Source organism: Dipodomys merriami, unplaced genomic scaffold (genome assembly GCF_024711535.1).
Source record: "Dipodomys merriami isolate MVZ:Mamm:240054 unplaced genomic scaffold, mDipMer1.0.p SCAF_3932, whole genome shotgun sequence".
NCBI lineage: Eukaryota > Metazoa > Chordata > Mammalia > Rodentia > Heteromyidae > Dipodomys > Dipodomys merriami.
Window position 1 is genome coordinate 1 of NW_027205529.1, and position 14,515 is coordinate 14,515.

Here is a 14,515-nt window from a genome sequence, read left to right on the forward strand (position 1 = left end):
CCTCCCTCCCTCTCTCCCTCCCTCCCACTCTTCCTTCCTTCCTTCCTTCCTTCCTTCCTTCCTTCCTTCCTTCCTTCATTCCTTCCTTTTTGTTCCTTATTTCTTGATACTGGTATTTGGATACATGTTAGCCAAGTGCTCTGTCATTTGAGCCATTCCTCAGATTTTTTTGGTTTTAGTTTATTTTTAGACAAAGCTTCATGATTTGTTGGACTATAATTGTCCTACTGGGGACAGACCATGCTATTCTTTTTTTTTTTTTTTTTTCTTTTTAATCTGGTCCTGAGGCTTGAACTCAGGGCCTGGACACTGTCCCTGAGCCTATTTGTTCGTCCCTGAGCCTCTTTGTTCCCAAGTCTAGTATTCTACCACTTAAGCCACAGTGCTACTTCTAGATTGTTCTGAGTAGTTTATTCGAAAGACTCTCACTGACTTTCCTGTCCGTGCTGGCTTCCAACTGTGACCCTCAGATGTCAGCCTCCTCAGTAGCTAAGATTACAGATGTGAGCTACCAGCCTCTGGCAGACCAAACAGTTGAGATTAGAGGTATACACCCAGCTTGTTTGTCAAGATAGAGTCTTTATTAACTTTTTGCCCAGGCTTACCTCAAACTACCATCTTTTCATTTCTGCCTCCCAGGGTAGCTGGAACTACAGGTATGTACCACTATGCCTTACCCATACAATATTTTTGTTTTATCAACCTAGTAAACTCAGTAAGTTTTCATGTTATCCCAGATACAATAACTTGTAAATATGAGGGTAATTCTTTTAACTCAAAAGATTAACTGCAATGATATTATTGCTTATTATTATTTAGATGACTATCCAGAATTCATGAAATCAGAGATGTTTTGGATTTTGCATATATGTTTTAAATTTATATACATAAATGAAAAATCTTGGTGCTAGGATCCAAGTTAAATGACACAATTCATTTATGTTTCATATACACCTGTTGCATATAGCGAATGCCAATTTAGATAGTATTTTTAGTGCAGATGTGCTTTTCCTGGTGCCTGTCACATGATGTCAGTGCTTAAACACTGGGACTTTGAAGAATCTTCAATTTAGGAATTTTGTATTGGAGATACTCCATTTGTAGTTTACTATAAGTTAGAGAAATAGAACGTAAAGCATAGTGATAAGATTTAACATTGAATGCACAAGTATTATTGTCAAGACAAGATTATATAGCTAAGCTTTCTGGTCCTGCAGAGTCTACTGCTGTCTTTAAACACATGAAACAGAACATTAAGAGGATGTTCTCTCCAGTTATCCAATTAGTATTATCTCTACTTCTGGCAAGTGCTGCCCACTTGGTGACTTCTGCCTATGGTGTAGAAACAAATTCCGTGCTAAATGTACAATGCAATAACAGGGTATCTATTCAGCTCATTCAGCTCACATCAATAACATTAATTTCCAACAGAGGAGGCGTGGAAGTCTAAATAGGAAAAACAATGCCACAGTGGGCTAGAAGATCAAGTTCTCAGTGGGGATCACACGTATATTTCTAGACACATTTCAACATATATTTGTTTACTGACTGTTTATAGCGTAGATTCAAATCATTTTCTTTCCAACGAAAAGCTCTCTCACAGAGCAATGTGTCAACATACTAACTTTAAAACTTTTTTTAAACTTCTTCACCTTCACCAAGAGGTCTGGGAAAGAGAATGGTCTTAAAGATATAAGCTAGGCTAGAAGCTATTTAGTGAAGTTTACCCAAAGACTGTGGAGAGCAAGTATGGAATTCTGCTCTCATCTCTCTCATCTCCTCAAGATAAACAGGCACATCTACAAACAGGTCCAGGGTGAGGGCGCAGAGCTGGGAGAAGCCTTGAGAATCTGAGAAGGTGGAAATGAGTACAGAGGAAAACAAGAAGAGAAAATGGAACAGAAGCACTAGGAGACTAGTGCTTCTCCCCACTTATTCTACTCTATGCAAGACACATTTCCTGGGTTTCAACTATTTCATAGCCAGTTTATACCTTGTCAAATGTACTGGAAATTGAAAGGAAATGGGCAAACCCTGACATTTTTACAATTTATCCACCTCCTTTCTTTTGGCTTGGGAACTCACACGTGGTTATTTGCTAACCTTGATATTGATCTCTGTCTCACAAGTGCATCTCTGTTTCCATGTGCTACCTACCTTCTCCCTGGCAGTCTACATTAAGGGCTGAGAAACTGCTGGGATCATTTGTTCTGGGAAAGCCCCTGGCTACTTGTGCTGCTTCTGAATCATCTGCAAGCTGAACAAGACTGGGACTATCCTGTCTGGACTTGAAATGACACTGGGTTCCTACTTCAAAGTCCATTTAATTAGACACATTCTCATGAAAACACGCAGAACAGAAACTAAGATTTTCTCTGATGCAACATAAAGGTACTGTACAATATTGTTAGTGTAAAAATAACCACTGTTGCTAGGTGCCAGTGGTTCATGTATATAATCCTCAGGAGGCTGAGATCTGAGGATTGTGATGCAAAGCCTGTTGGGGCAGGGAAGTATGATATCCAACCCAAAAATAGAGCAGTGGTAGAGTGGGGGCAGTGCCGGGGTCCTAAGTTCAAGATCCAGATGAACACACATACAAACAAATAAACACTTCTAAGGAAAGAACAACATAGCTTGTTCAGAGCCAAATATGAGTGAAGTGACCAGGAACTGGGAATAATGAATTCAATTTATGCTGAATGACATGTTCCACTATGGAAGAGGACACATGGAATTTTGTAGTCACAGAACAGTGGGAAAAATGAAGTAGACTGGCCACTACCAAGCAGGTATTATCATACTGCTGGGATGCAACACCAGGAGAGTGCCTGCCTACTATGCATCAGGCTGGCCTCTCCTCCCTGAATTGCTGCTGAAGCTGCATTTCCCACAACGTGTCAAGGTAGCCCTTTGAGACCCACGGCCTTAATCCCAACTCTCCCCAGCAGCCCAGTCCAAAACACACTTCCCTCCAAATTGCTCTGCACAACTTCCTGCCAGAGGCGCTAACTACTGTAGTGCACGGTGGGGCCTTGGGAAGATGCCCGCCTGAGCACACGCCTTCCCGGTCCACTGGAGAACAGTACAACAACTTAACGACCACTCCCTAGCAGCTGACGTTCAGATAAACACGCTTTGGGGGAAAATCAGCTTCTGCACTTGATCGGCTGGGCGTCTACACCCGGAATCGCCTAGTGCCTCCTCCCCACCCCACCCCCACCCCCCAAGGGCCTGACTGTCCCAGGACACCCGAGCCCGCCCGAGCCTCCCTGGGTTGGTGGCCACGGCTCGCCATGGCACTGCTGGGCACCTTCCTCTGCTGCCTCCTGGCCGCCTGGCACGGCTGCCCGGGCCTCGGGCTGCCCCTGGCACCCGGGTGTCCCGCTCCGACGGTGGGTGAGTGGTGGGTGGGAGTCCCCCTTCCGTCCCCAGAGCAGCGCCCGGCGCTGTGTTCAAGGACAGCTCAAAGTCAGGATCATGCGCTCGGAGCTGAGCGCGCAGCTGGGCCGCTGGGGCCACCGAGCTGGCCTCGGCCCCCGGGCGCGGGACAGCAGGCGACCCGTGGATCTGATCCGCAGAGAAGTTGCGGGGGGGGGGGGTGGGGGTGGGTGGGAGGCGGTGCTGGGGTGGCGGCGATCCCGCCCCAGAGCACTCCCAGACCTCTCCGGGGTTCAGCCTGCCCCGTGTTTGTTTACCTCCCCTGGGTCAGCTGCCGGGGGAGAAGGAGGGCGGGAGGAAGGAAGAGCCCCAGGGCCCAGGGGAAAAAGGAAGCCAGGAGTTGGGACTTGGGGTGTCCCAAGCCCATTGGCTCTCTGTATTTATTCCCACTACTGAATGCCGTGCCTGTGACCAAATCTCAAAGTGTGCCAGCCACCAACCAACAGCGGGGCACAACACCTTCACTTGTGTAAAAGGCAGACTTAAGGTCTCTTGTCAGGATGGGACCCCAAAGGATGTTTAAGCAGCCCTCCAGCCCAAGCTGGGGAATCGTTGCTCCAGACATTTAGTCTGTTTAGAATGTCTGTGGAGAGATGGATTGTAGGATTCCTTCCTACCCTTTGGTTTCAAAAATCAAAGTGTCACCTCTTGCCCGATTCCCTTAAAAACTAATCACCCTGTTAAAGGGGGAAAGAGAGGCAGTACTGTTCTGCTTTTGAGAAAAACTTTCCCTGAGGGAGATTCATAGTGGCCCTCAGTACTGAGAGCTGTGTGTGTGTGTTTGTGTGTGTGTCTCTGTGTGTGTGTCTGTGTCTTGTCTCTTTTCCCATTCTCTAGTAGTATCTGCTCTATACAGTACTTCTGGGCGGGGGGGGGGGGGTGCTGGGGGAAAAATGATCCCTTCTTTTGGGCAGAGGGCCAGACTCGCATGATTCAGTGTTAAGGCAGTTGGAAGCAAGAACTGTAAATCTGGTTTTCCAACTGTGGGAAATGTCAGTCAACAAGACATTGCCGCTCAAATGTTTGCATGTGTTGGCATCTACTTCTCGATGAGCTGGAGTCCTGTGACTTTGATTCAAGGCAGATTTTAAGATAAAATGGCTCAGGGTTGCCGGAGGGCTCCGATAGGCAAATGACTTGATTGCTAAAGGCCTTCATGCTGACTTTCTGGGGGTGATGTGAATGTTGTTCTCTGGTTATCTGCAAGTTTTGGGAGGGAAGTTGAAAGGTGGAATGACCTCCTGCTGCAGAGGAAGGGATACCGGTGAACTGGTCTCCGTGTTGACTCAGTGGTTTATTTTTTTCCATTTGATAAGACTCGCATCCTTTCTCCATCCGGTCTCCAATCTTGGTATTTCATAACAACTCCCACCTTTCCTAACTTCTGCTTGTTTTGCTTTTGTGTGCTTAAAATGTCAGTCTCAGGTTTACTGCCTACTGAGTTTAGGTTGTGAGAGAATAACTACTCTACCAAACTCTAGATTTAGTAGCTGGTTAACTATTAGGTGTTTAGTACATGGGAAATAACAGTACACATATTAACATTTATTTAAACAACAAGCACACATCTAAATAGCTGCTAAGGTTCAATGAGTTCTTCATGATAAATCACTATTTTTTTAAAGATTTTTTTAAGGTAATCTTGACATTTATCTAAGTAGATTGCACCCCCATGCATTTTTTAATTGTCTTAGAACAGTAAAGTCACTCTGCTCTTTGAACTAATAAATCTGAATCTGTCACAGTCCACAGACCTTAGAAACACACACACACACACACACACACACACACACACACACACACACACACACACACACACACACACACACACACACACACACACACACACAGCTTTTTGTGTATAATTGTATTTCAGGCAGGAAGTGAGGCCTCCAGATATTCCTTACTCATAAATCTCAGGTTAACCTTCCCATGGAGCTCTATTCTTGGCACCTATTTAAAGCCATCTTTCAGGAAATGGAATTAAATACCCCCTCATTTATGTCTGTCTGGCATTGTGACATAGTAGAAAGAGCACTAATGTCTGGATAGACTGGTTCTAGGTCAGCTTTCATTTCAGAGTCATGTAGTCTTGAGGAAGTTCTGAAATCTGCCCTGGCTTAAATGCCAAGACACATAAATTGAATGATCAGAATTATTCTGGATACTGGAGATACAGAAATCAGGTAGTACTAGATTACATCAGATGTATGGGCCCCCAATGAATTTAAACTGTTGGGTTATATAATACGTTTATTATATCTCCCTTTATCTTCACAGAATCTCCTAGGTGGATGTCACTGCCTGTATTCATGTGAGCTGGGACAAGATGCATGACCATAAGCACAGGCAGGGAAAGTGTGTTCTGTGACTAAGAGCAACAGAGACTCAGTGGGCTTCCCGAGTTCATGTATTAGCGTGTGACTTGAACTTAATTTCTGTGTACTTTCCTAACTATATAATGGAGAACAGTATTAAGCTAATACATGGAAAGCATATAAAAGAGCTTAACATATAGTAAGTAGTTGACAATATTTAATACTTATTTAGAAATTGGGAAGTTTAAGTCAAATTTCAAGTTTGGAGTTAGAACACAATAATGGTAGAACTAATATGAACTACTAGATGGAACACATCTTCTAAATCTCACAGAAGACACTATTATTATTCCTATTTAGAAGATGTTTTCAGAAGAATAAGTACTATGTAAATTGCCTATAAGCCTTTTTTGTTCGTTGGTTTTGCCAGTCCTGGGACTTGAACTTGGGGCCTGGTCTCAGTGTTTGAGCCCAGTGGTCTGAGCTTCTTTTGCTCAAGGTTAGCACTCTACCCCTTGAGCCATATCACCACTTCTGGCTTTTTTGATAGTTATTTGGAGATAAGAGTCTCAGGGACTTTGCTGCCCTGGGTAGGCATCAAACCACAATCTTCAGATCATGGCCTCTTTATTTAGTAGCTAGGGTTATAGGCATGAGCCACTGGCCACTACTCCTGTGTAACTATTTAACATGGACTTCCATCTCTCTTTTGTCTACCACTTGTTAAATGAGAGCTTGTAGTTTAAAATTATAAAAACACTGCCAAGAAACAGCTCTCAAAGGACAACTCACTATTTCCCCTCCAACAGATTTACTGTTTTCACTGTATTTTTTTCCACACTGAGTTTTAAGCCTTTATTATCATTTCATACATGAAAGTTCTGATGTGTTTCTGATATAAAGCACTGGTAATCGGTGAGCTCAAAATTCAGTGTATTTTAATAGTTTATTTTGAAAGCAAGTTTAAAAATAATTAAAAACAGCAATCTGAGGGGAAAATGTACAAAATATACTCACAAAATAATAAATTCAGGCAAGGAAAATGTGTTCCCATCTGCAGCTCAAAAAATCAGTTTTGTCCTGAAAGTTACATCTCCAAAAAAGGAAATTAGACCTGATTATGCATGGTTATTTAAAAAGTACAGCTATTAAAACTCTTTATCACAGAAATCTACAAGAAACTGTGGGAAAAAAAACCAAAGTTAAATTAACAAGATAGCAGAAGGTCCCCAAATCATTTAACTTATCTGTAAGTTACATGCGAAAACTTGGGGCACTTCAAAGTGAGGTTCAGATTAACCATGTCTGTTTGAACCAGTTCTCTAATTGATCAACCACTAGTTTCTCAACTCCAAAGTCAGTCTTGATTCTAACTTCATAGAGCTTTGTAGAACCTAGGCAATTCCTATTCTGTTTATGTGAAGATTACTACAACTTGCATTTTTTTTTTTGTCTGTCGTGGGGCTTGAACTCTGGGCCTGGGCTCTGTCCCTCAGCTCTTCAGCTCAAGGCTAGCGCTCTACCACTTGAGCCACAGCGCCACTTCCAGCTTTTTCTGCTTATGTGGTGCTGAGGAATCAAACCCAGGGCCTCATGCATGCAAGGCAAGCACTCTACCACTGAGCCACCTTCCCAGCCCTACAACTTGCAATTTATATTGCATTGCTAGTAAAGGTTTTGTGTGGTTCTTTTGTATTGAAAAGCAAAGTTATATAAAGATACAATCAGATATACATTTTCTGCTTTTGCAATCTACTTGATTTGTGTGGCGATGGCAAACTATATCAATATTTTTATCAGAGGGATCCAAATAATTTAACATACCTTAAAATATAAAAAGTGATATATTAAGCAAGAATATAATATGAACACAGGCTCTCAGAAAAATGGCTCAATAAATTTTATTATGCGAACTCATCTTTTTACTTATTTATTTTTGGTGCCAATCCTAGGGCTTGAACTCAGGGCCTGTACACTCTCCTTGAGCTTTTGTGCTTAAGGCTAGTGATCTACCACTTGAGCCAAGTTGCACTTCCAGCTTTTCTGGTAGCTAACTGGAGATAGGAGTCTTAAAGACTTTCTTGCCTAGGCTAGCTTCAAATTGCAATCTTAGCCTCCTGAATTGAATAGTCACGATTACAGGTATGAGTCATCAGTACATGGCCAACCTCATCTTTCTAAACTATTTTTTACTTTTATTTTTGTTTACTACCCTTAAGTAGATGTACAAGGGATGTGCCATTCAATAAAGCAGTTTATAAATACAGTGCTTCTTGATGAATGACACCTCTTTCAACTTTCTCACCCTTCCTTTCCAACCATTCCTTTCCTCACTTTTCTTTTTCATTCTTTCTGTTTTTTGGTTTTTTTGTGTGTCACTTGCGGGCTTGAACTCAGATTCAGGGCACTGCCCCTGAGCTTTTCACTCAAGGCTAATGCTCTACCACTTTGAACCACAGCGCCTCTTCTAGTTTTCTGGTAGTTAATTAGAGATAAGAGTCTCATGTACTTTCCTGCCCAGGCTGGCTTGGAATCTTGATCCTCAGCTCTCAGCCTCCTGAGTAGCTAGGACTACAGGCTTGAACCACTGGCACCTGGCTCTCACTTTTCTTAGGTAATATTGAGTTCATTTGTTCAGACACACCAATTTCCTGTGTTCTTCCTATTGTTCTTCTCAAAGGGAAGAATTGTATTTAACTTTGTGGTATTAGAACACTTAACTTTTTGAGGACTTCCATCCATCATAGAGAGTGGCTCTAGTTTTAAAGTATGGAATCCTGAAAGTGAAGAATATTAATCAAGATTTCTTTTTAATCCACAGGGCAGTTTTGGCATGTAACAGACTTACACTTAGACCCTACTTACCATATCACAGATGACCACACCAAGGTATGTGCTTCATCCAAGGGTGCAAACGCCTCCAATCCTGGCCCTTTTGGAGATGTCCTGTGTGATTCTCCTTATCAACTTATTTTGTCAGCCTTCGATTTTATTAAAAACTCAGGACAAGAAGCATCTTTCATGATATGGACAGGGTAAGTTATTATATCAATACTTCTTAATATTTTGGTATTTGTCTTTTAAAGTTTTTTTTCAGTTTCATTACAATGCTGAATTACATTAAAGAGAGAAATTATGCTTTAAGAATATTCAGATTAAAGCTGTTAGATCCAAATAGCGTTATCAGAGACATAAAGGAAATTTATAATATAAACTTTAGAAATTCATTACTTTTAACCAGGATATGCTGTCTGTAAATGTACACTTACATTAACATCTTGAAGTACCGATTAATGTAGTAACGAGGAAAAAGACAACAATAAGAATTAACCTATGGGAACAATTTTTGAAAACATTTTCTAGTAGTAAAATTAAGTATTTCTATCTACTATAAAAGAAGGGTGAGCTGGGTGCTGGTGGCTCATGCCTATAATTCTAGCTACTCAGGAGGCTGAGATCTAAAGATCATGGTTCAAAAGCCAGCCTAGGCAGGAAAGTCTGTGAGAGTCTTATCTCCAATAAACCATCAGAAAAACCAGAAGGGGTGCTGTGGCTCAAGTGGTAGAGAGTTGGCCTTGAGCTGAAGAACTGAGAGACAGCACCCATGATAAAAAAGAAGAAGAAGGATGAGGTTTGTATGTCTACTGGTAAAATACTGATCATGGCTAATACTCAGAGTATTCATTTTATGATGGGTATTGTATTAATTTATATATTACAACTTATTTAATCTATTATAGTTGGCTTCACTATTATTATATTTCAAATGATATGGAGATAACAATCATCTAAATAATTTGTTCAATTGTATAAAACTAGTGATTGGCATTTGAATACCTTTGAGTTTGAAACCTTTGTTTTACTAATACTGTAGTTTTGTTTTACTTATCATAAAATTTTGGTTAGGCATTAAAATAGGTTGGTATTTTGTGTGTGTGTGTGTGTGTGTGTGTGTGTGTTTGTGTGTGTGTGTGTGTGTGTATTATTTCTTGAGATAAGGTCTCAGTAAGTTGCCCAGTCTGGTTTTGAACTCCTGGGCCTAAGGAATCCTCTTGCCTCAGATGTCTGAGTAACTGAGACTATAGGTATACTATCATGAACTTTTCAATTTAGTCTGCTATATTAAAACAGAAGTTTCCAATAATAGGTTTAGAAATGGAGCATACATGCAACTAGTGACTTCTTAAAACAGATTTTGTTCTTTCTAATTCTGTCTCCATTTAAGTGATAGCCCACCTCATGTTCCAGTACCCGAACTCTCAACAGATACTGTTATAAAGGTCATCACAAATATGACAACGACAGTCCAGAACCTCTTTCCAAACCTCCAGGTTTTCCCTGCACTGGGAAATCATGACTACTGGCCACAGGTAATGCCCGTGTCAAATTCAGAAGTCAACATCAGATATCAAAATTGCAGGGCTTTTGTCTTCAGTAATTTCTAAATTATGATGTTAACTAGCCAGTGATAGTGCACAGGAAGAGTCTTCAGAAGGAAAGGCATATTCCTGGAGTTGACAGTCAAGGAAGGCAAGACAATACTCTGGGTACTTTAGAAGAATTGAAATATATAATTAATTAAAAGATACGTCAACAGTGAGTTTTCAGAATGAAGTTTGTAGAATGTTAATTCTTGTTTTCTTTTTATCATCCTCTTCAATTTCTCCTCTCATTTGAATAGTTTTCATGTTCATTTTCTTTTCCATGCCAGGTTTAGCGAGGAAGATTAGTGTTGACAAATGTCTGTATTTTCTAGAATTATATATTAGGCACACAAAGATCAGCATTATCTGATTTAAGATAGCTCCTGATTAAAAACAACAATCAGGGCTGGGATGTAGCTCAGTGGTAAAGCACTTGCCTAGTAAGTGCAACATCTAGTATCAAAAAAGAAAAGACCACCTGCCCCCCCGCCAAAAAAATGCAGTTAATAACAGAAGTTGTAGAAGACTACTATGATAGCCAAAGGGGAAAGATCCACATTCCAATTAATAAGATGTGATTCAAAGCAAAAACTATGTTTAGGATATTCAATTTTAATACCTGGTGGAGCCTGAGCACTGGTAAGAGTTGCCATTTGTTAAGCTCCCTGGTCATAACAATTGGATGTCAGTCATGGTTCAAGGATTCTTTACAATTTGTATAGATTTAAGGGATACCTGAGATTGCTCAATAGACTGGAGACTGGCAAAGTATATGTAGCCTGTGGTTCAGATTCAGTCCGTTGTTTATTTTTTATAAATAGCTTTTTAACAGAAGTCGCTGTTTTCATTGGTTCTGTTTTGTCTGTGATTACAGAGGTAAAATATTTGTTGCAGAGACTGTATGGTTCGTAAGTCTATGCTTTCCTTTATGGAAAAGTTTACTGACTCGTGCTCTGAATCAGTCCTCCATTTGATAGATGAGAAAAAAAAAACGATGCCCAGAAGTGCGATTGGCTTTTCCTGGTGCTCCAAATCCCCAATTCTGGATCTTTTCGCTCCAGTTCTTCCTCTCCCCTTCCCCCCCCCCCCCTCCGCCCCTTTTACACATCCCTTGCTCTTGACATACGCAGTATTTCCTAAACAGGATATTTACTCTGTGCATTTTTCTCGTTGCCTGGAATATCTTTCCCGTTTTCTGTCATATAGATGAGTGGAGTTGAGTTATTTTAGGTAACATGACTAGTTACTTTAGGTAACATAACTAGAATAGAATATAGATTTTGGAAAACTGCTTTCTGGCACAAGTTTAACTTTCAAATGCCTTTATGGCATTGGTCTCCATTCTTGGAGTAAACAAGATAGGAATCTTTGTAAGCCAGTACCCCAACTCTAGTAGCCAACTTTTATTACTGTTTTGGTACTAGACTACCCAGTAAGGAGACTTTAGGGCAAATGACTTTCACAAGCTCAAAGTTACACATGTTGTCTTTATATTCCTTCAATGACAGGTGTACTGAAAAATGTGAGGTTCTGAGATATAGTCACAAGAACTTAACTCTATCTTGACTTGCTTTGAAGAGCTTGATTTCATATCATAAGCCATAAGTTCCTAATATTTGCACACAGGTTCACTAATACCTATCTTGCAAAGTTTTTGTGAGAACTAGTGATAATTTATGAAGAGGGTCTAGTTTACTTCCTGGCATTCCATAAGTCCTCAGTAAGTGGTGGTTTATTAAATGGCAGTCCATACTGCACTTTTTCTCACTTTATGAGGTCTTTTTGTTTTAAATCTCATCAAACTGTAAAAAATTCAGATTTAAAGACTGACTTCTCTGATTTATCTTACAATATGTATCACTAACTTATGTCATATATATACCTTAACTGATTAATTTTTTTTCTTGCCTTTTTGCTACTGGGGCTGGAACTTACACTCCTTCATTTACTCATGCCTAGCACACTGCTGTTTGAGCCGTACCAGAACTTCTGGTTTTTTGCTAGTTATGTATTTGGAATCTCTCTTGGATTTGTCTGATTGGATTGGTTTGTAACTGAAATACTCAGATCCTAAGTAGCTAGGATCATAGATGTGAGTTGCTAACACATGGCTATGATTTTCTTTCTTTTTTTTTTTTTTAGGATGGGATTGAAACCAGGGCCTCATATAAGCCCAGTGTAGAGGCTGCACTGAGCTTATTATCAAGCCCCTAGATTATGGTTTTATATCTGAAAGTCTTTTTTTCCGAATCTATTTTCCAATGGTTATTTCTCCCCTTCACAGTTTTAGAAAATTTCCAATGTCATCTGAAATGTAATTTCTCTATTGAACCCCCATAAACCTGTACCAGAAACAGAGAGGTAGGCGTCCCCACCAATTACATTTGAGACAGATAACAGTGGGAACCTGGGTATTCCTTCTTGTTGCTTTCCACTGAGCAGTCTGGATCATAGTCCCTGTTGGGTGGATCACTCTTGATTGCACCTCATTTCTCAGCAGTGGTGAGGCCTCAATACAACAGGACTAGAAGGTAGCATGACACAATAAACAGTGTAAAAGTAATGGTGAGAACATGTGGAGGCTTGAGGGAGGGACCAGCTGGCTGGATGAATCACCCAACTTCTTTCCTTATATTTAAAAATGGGAAAAATCTAGATTGATTTTTCTATGTACTCCATTCTTCTAGATCTGTAGGTTTTGTACACTAGGATTAAACCACTTTCAGACTGAAAATATTTTTAATGAAATCCTTAAATCTTGAGCATGAGCAAATGTTTGCTCTTGCCACTATTCCCTGAACTCTACAGATAACAGTTGCTCACCTAACATTTAATTTTATTGGGTATTACAGGTCATCTGAAGATGACTTGAGCTGGACAAAAGAATGTAAATGCTATTTATGTAAATAAATAGATTTTATGTAAATACTATTTATAAATGGCATTTGAGATGCCTTGAGTCCCCCAAGGGTTTTAGTATTCAAATGGAATCTCAAAATAAACCCCCCATGGTTACTGTGGGGCAATTGAAAAATTTAAGGTTACATATTATGTAGGCAACATTATGATTTTGTCAGTCATCTTTAATTGAAGGAATGGTCAATACTTTGTAAATTTATCTTTATTATTATTATTATTTTACCAATTTTCCTTTAAATCGACATTGTCCTCAATTGTAATTCTCACGTAGATGAACATGATTCACACAAACTGAAGATACATTTTGGGTAATTAGTTCAGTTAAAACAATTCATTGGGTTATTTCTTGCACAGTACCTAGCTTGAAATATAGCTAAGTATTTTGATCAATACTGATAGAGAAATTCCACAAAGAGATGCCTCTGTATAATCTGAAGTCACAAGGAAATGAAGAAAGTGAAGAAAAGGGCCTTAGGTTTTTTTCAAAATTATTTTTAAAGCAAAATATAGGAATAATTGTTCAATTTCACAAATAATCTCTGTGAGTATATTCAGTATTTTAAGTTTCCCTGAGCTCATCAGTATTAATACTTTTTTAATTCAGATACTTCTTCAGTAATATTATAAATTGGTATAATAAAATGATAATTTATAACAAATATGTACCTGATGTGTATCATTAAAAAATCAAAACTTGCAGATGTAGTTTAAGCTGCCATTTAAAATAAAAAAAAACTATGGATATAGACATTTAAGCTACTAAGACATTTTATACTAGTTTAACATCTCAAAGGCATTTACTAATTTTTTTTCTTTCTTTTTCTCTTCTGGTAATGGAGCTTGAACTCAGAGCCTGGGCACTGCTCTTTAGTTTTCGTTTTTTCTTTCCTTCAGTGCTAGCACTCTTCCATTTGAAACGTACCTCTGCATTCGGTTTGATGGTTAATCAGAGATAAGAGTCTCTCTGACTTTCCTTGCCTGGGCTGTGTTTGAACCATAATCAGATCTCAGTGTCCTGTGTAGCTAGGATTACAAGGGTGAGCCATTGCTACCTACTCTACATTCTTAAATCATGATGTTTTCCCACTTTATCAGTATGCTATACCAAGTCTTTTGTGTTTAGAATAGTGTCTCTTTCATGAACTCACTCCCATATATCATCCTGTACCCCTGTCATACAGAAAACATGAACTTTTCTTTGTACATGGGTCACATCTCTGTGCATCTGTGTTTGTTTCTGGACCATTACATATTACTTGATGGTCTTTTTTTCTTTTTTAAAATCTAGTTGATGAAATCATTTTTCCAGATCAGACTTAAATTCTGTCTTCCTTCTTCCACAATGTAATTGTTCCTGCTCCCATGCTCTCAGATTTGCTTTGGTAGCACTGAGAAAAGTATCTTCTGATTAGT

General features: G+C 39.7%; 1 protein-coding gene across 1 annotated transcript; it reads left to right on the forward strand.

Moving 5' to 3' along the window:
- Window positions 1-3,241: 3,241 nt before the first annotated feature.
- Window positions 3,242-10,129, forward strand: LOC138805455 (cyclic GMP-AMP phosphodiesterase SMPDL3A-like; the record flags this gene model as incomplete). Its single annotated transcript, XM_069990258.1, has 3 exons — window positions 3,242-3,399; window positions 8,581-8,794; window positions 9,985-10,129. Coding segments are annotated over exons 1-3 (462 nt in total), but the record flags the coding sequence as incomplete, so codon positions are not given.
- Window positions 10,130-14,515: the final 4,386 nt, after the last annotated feature.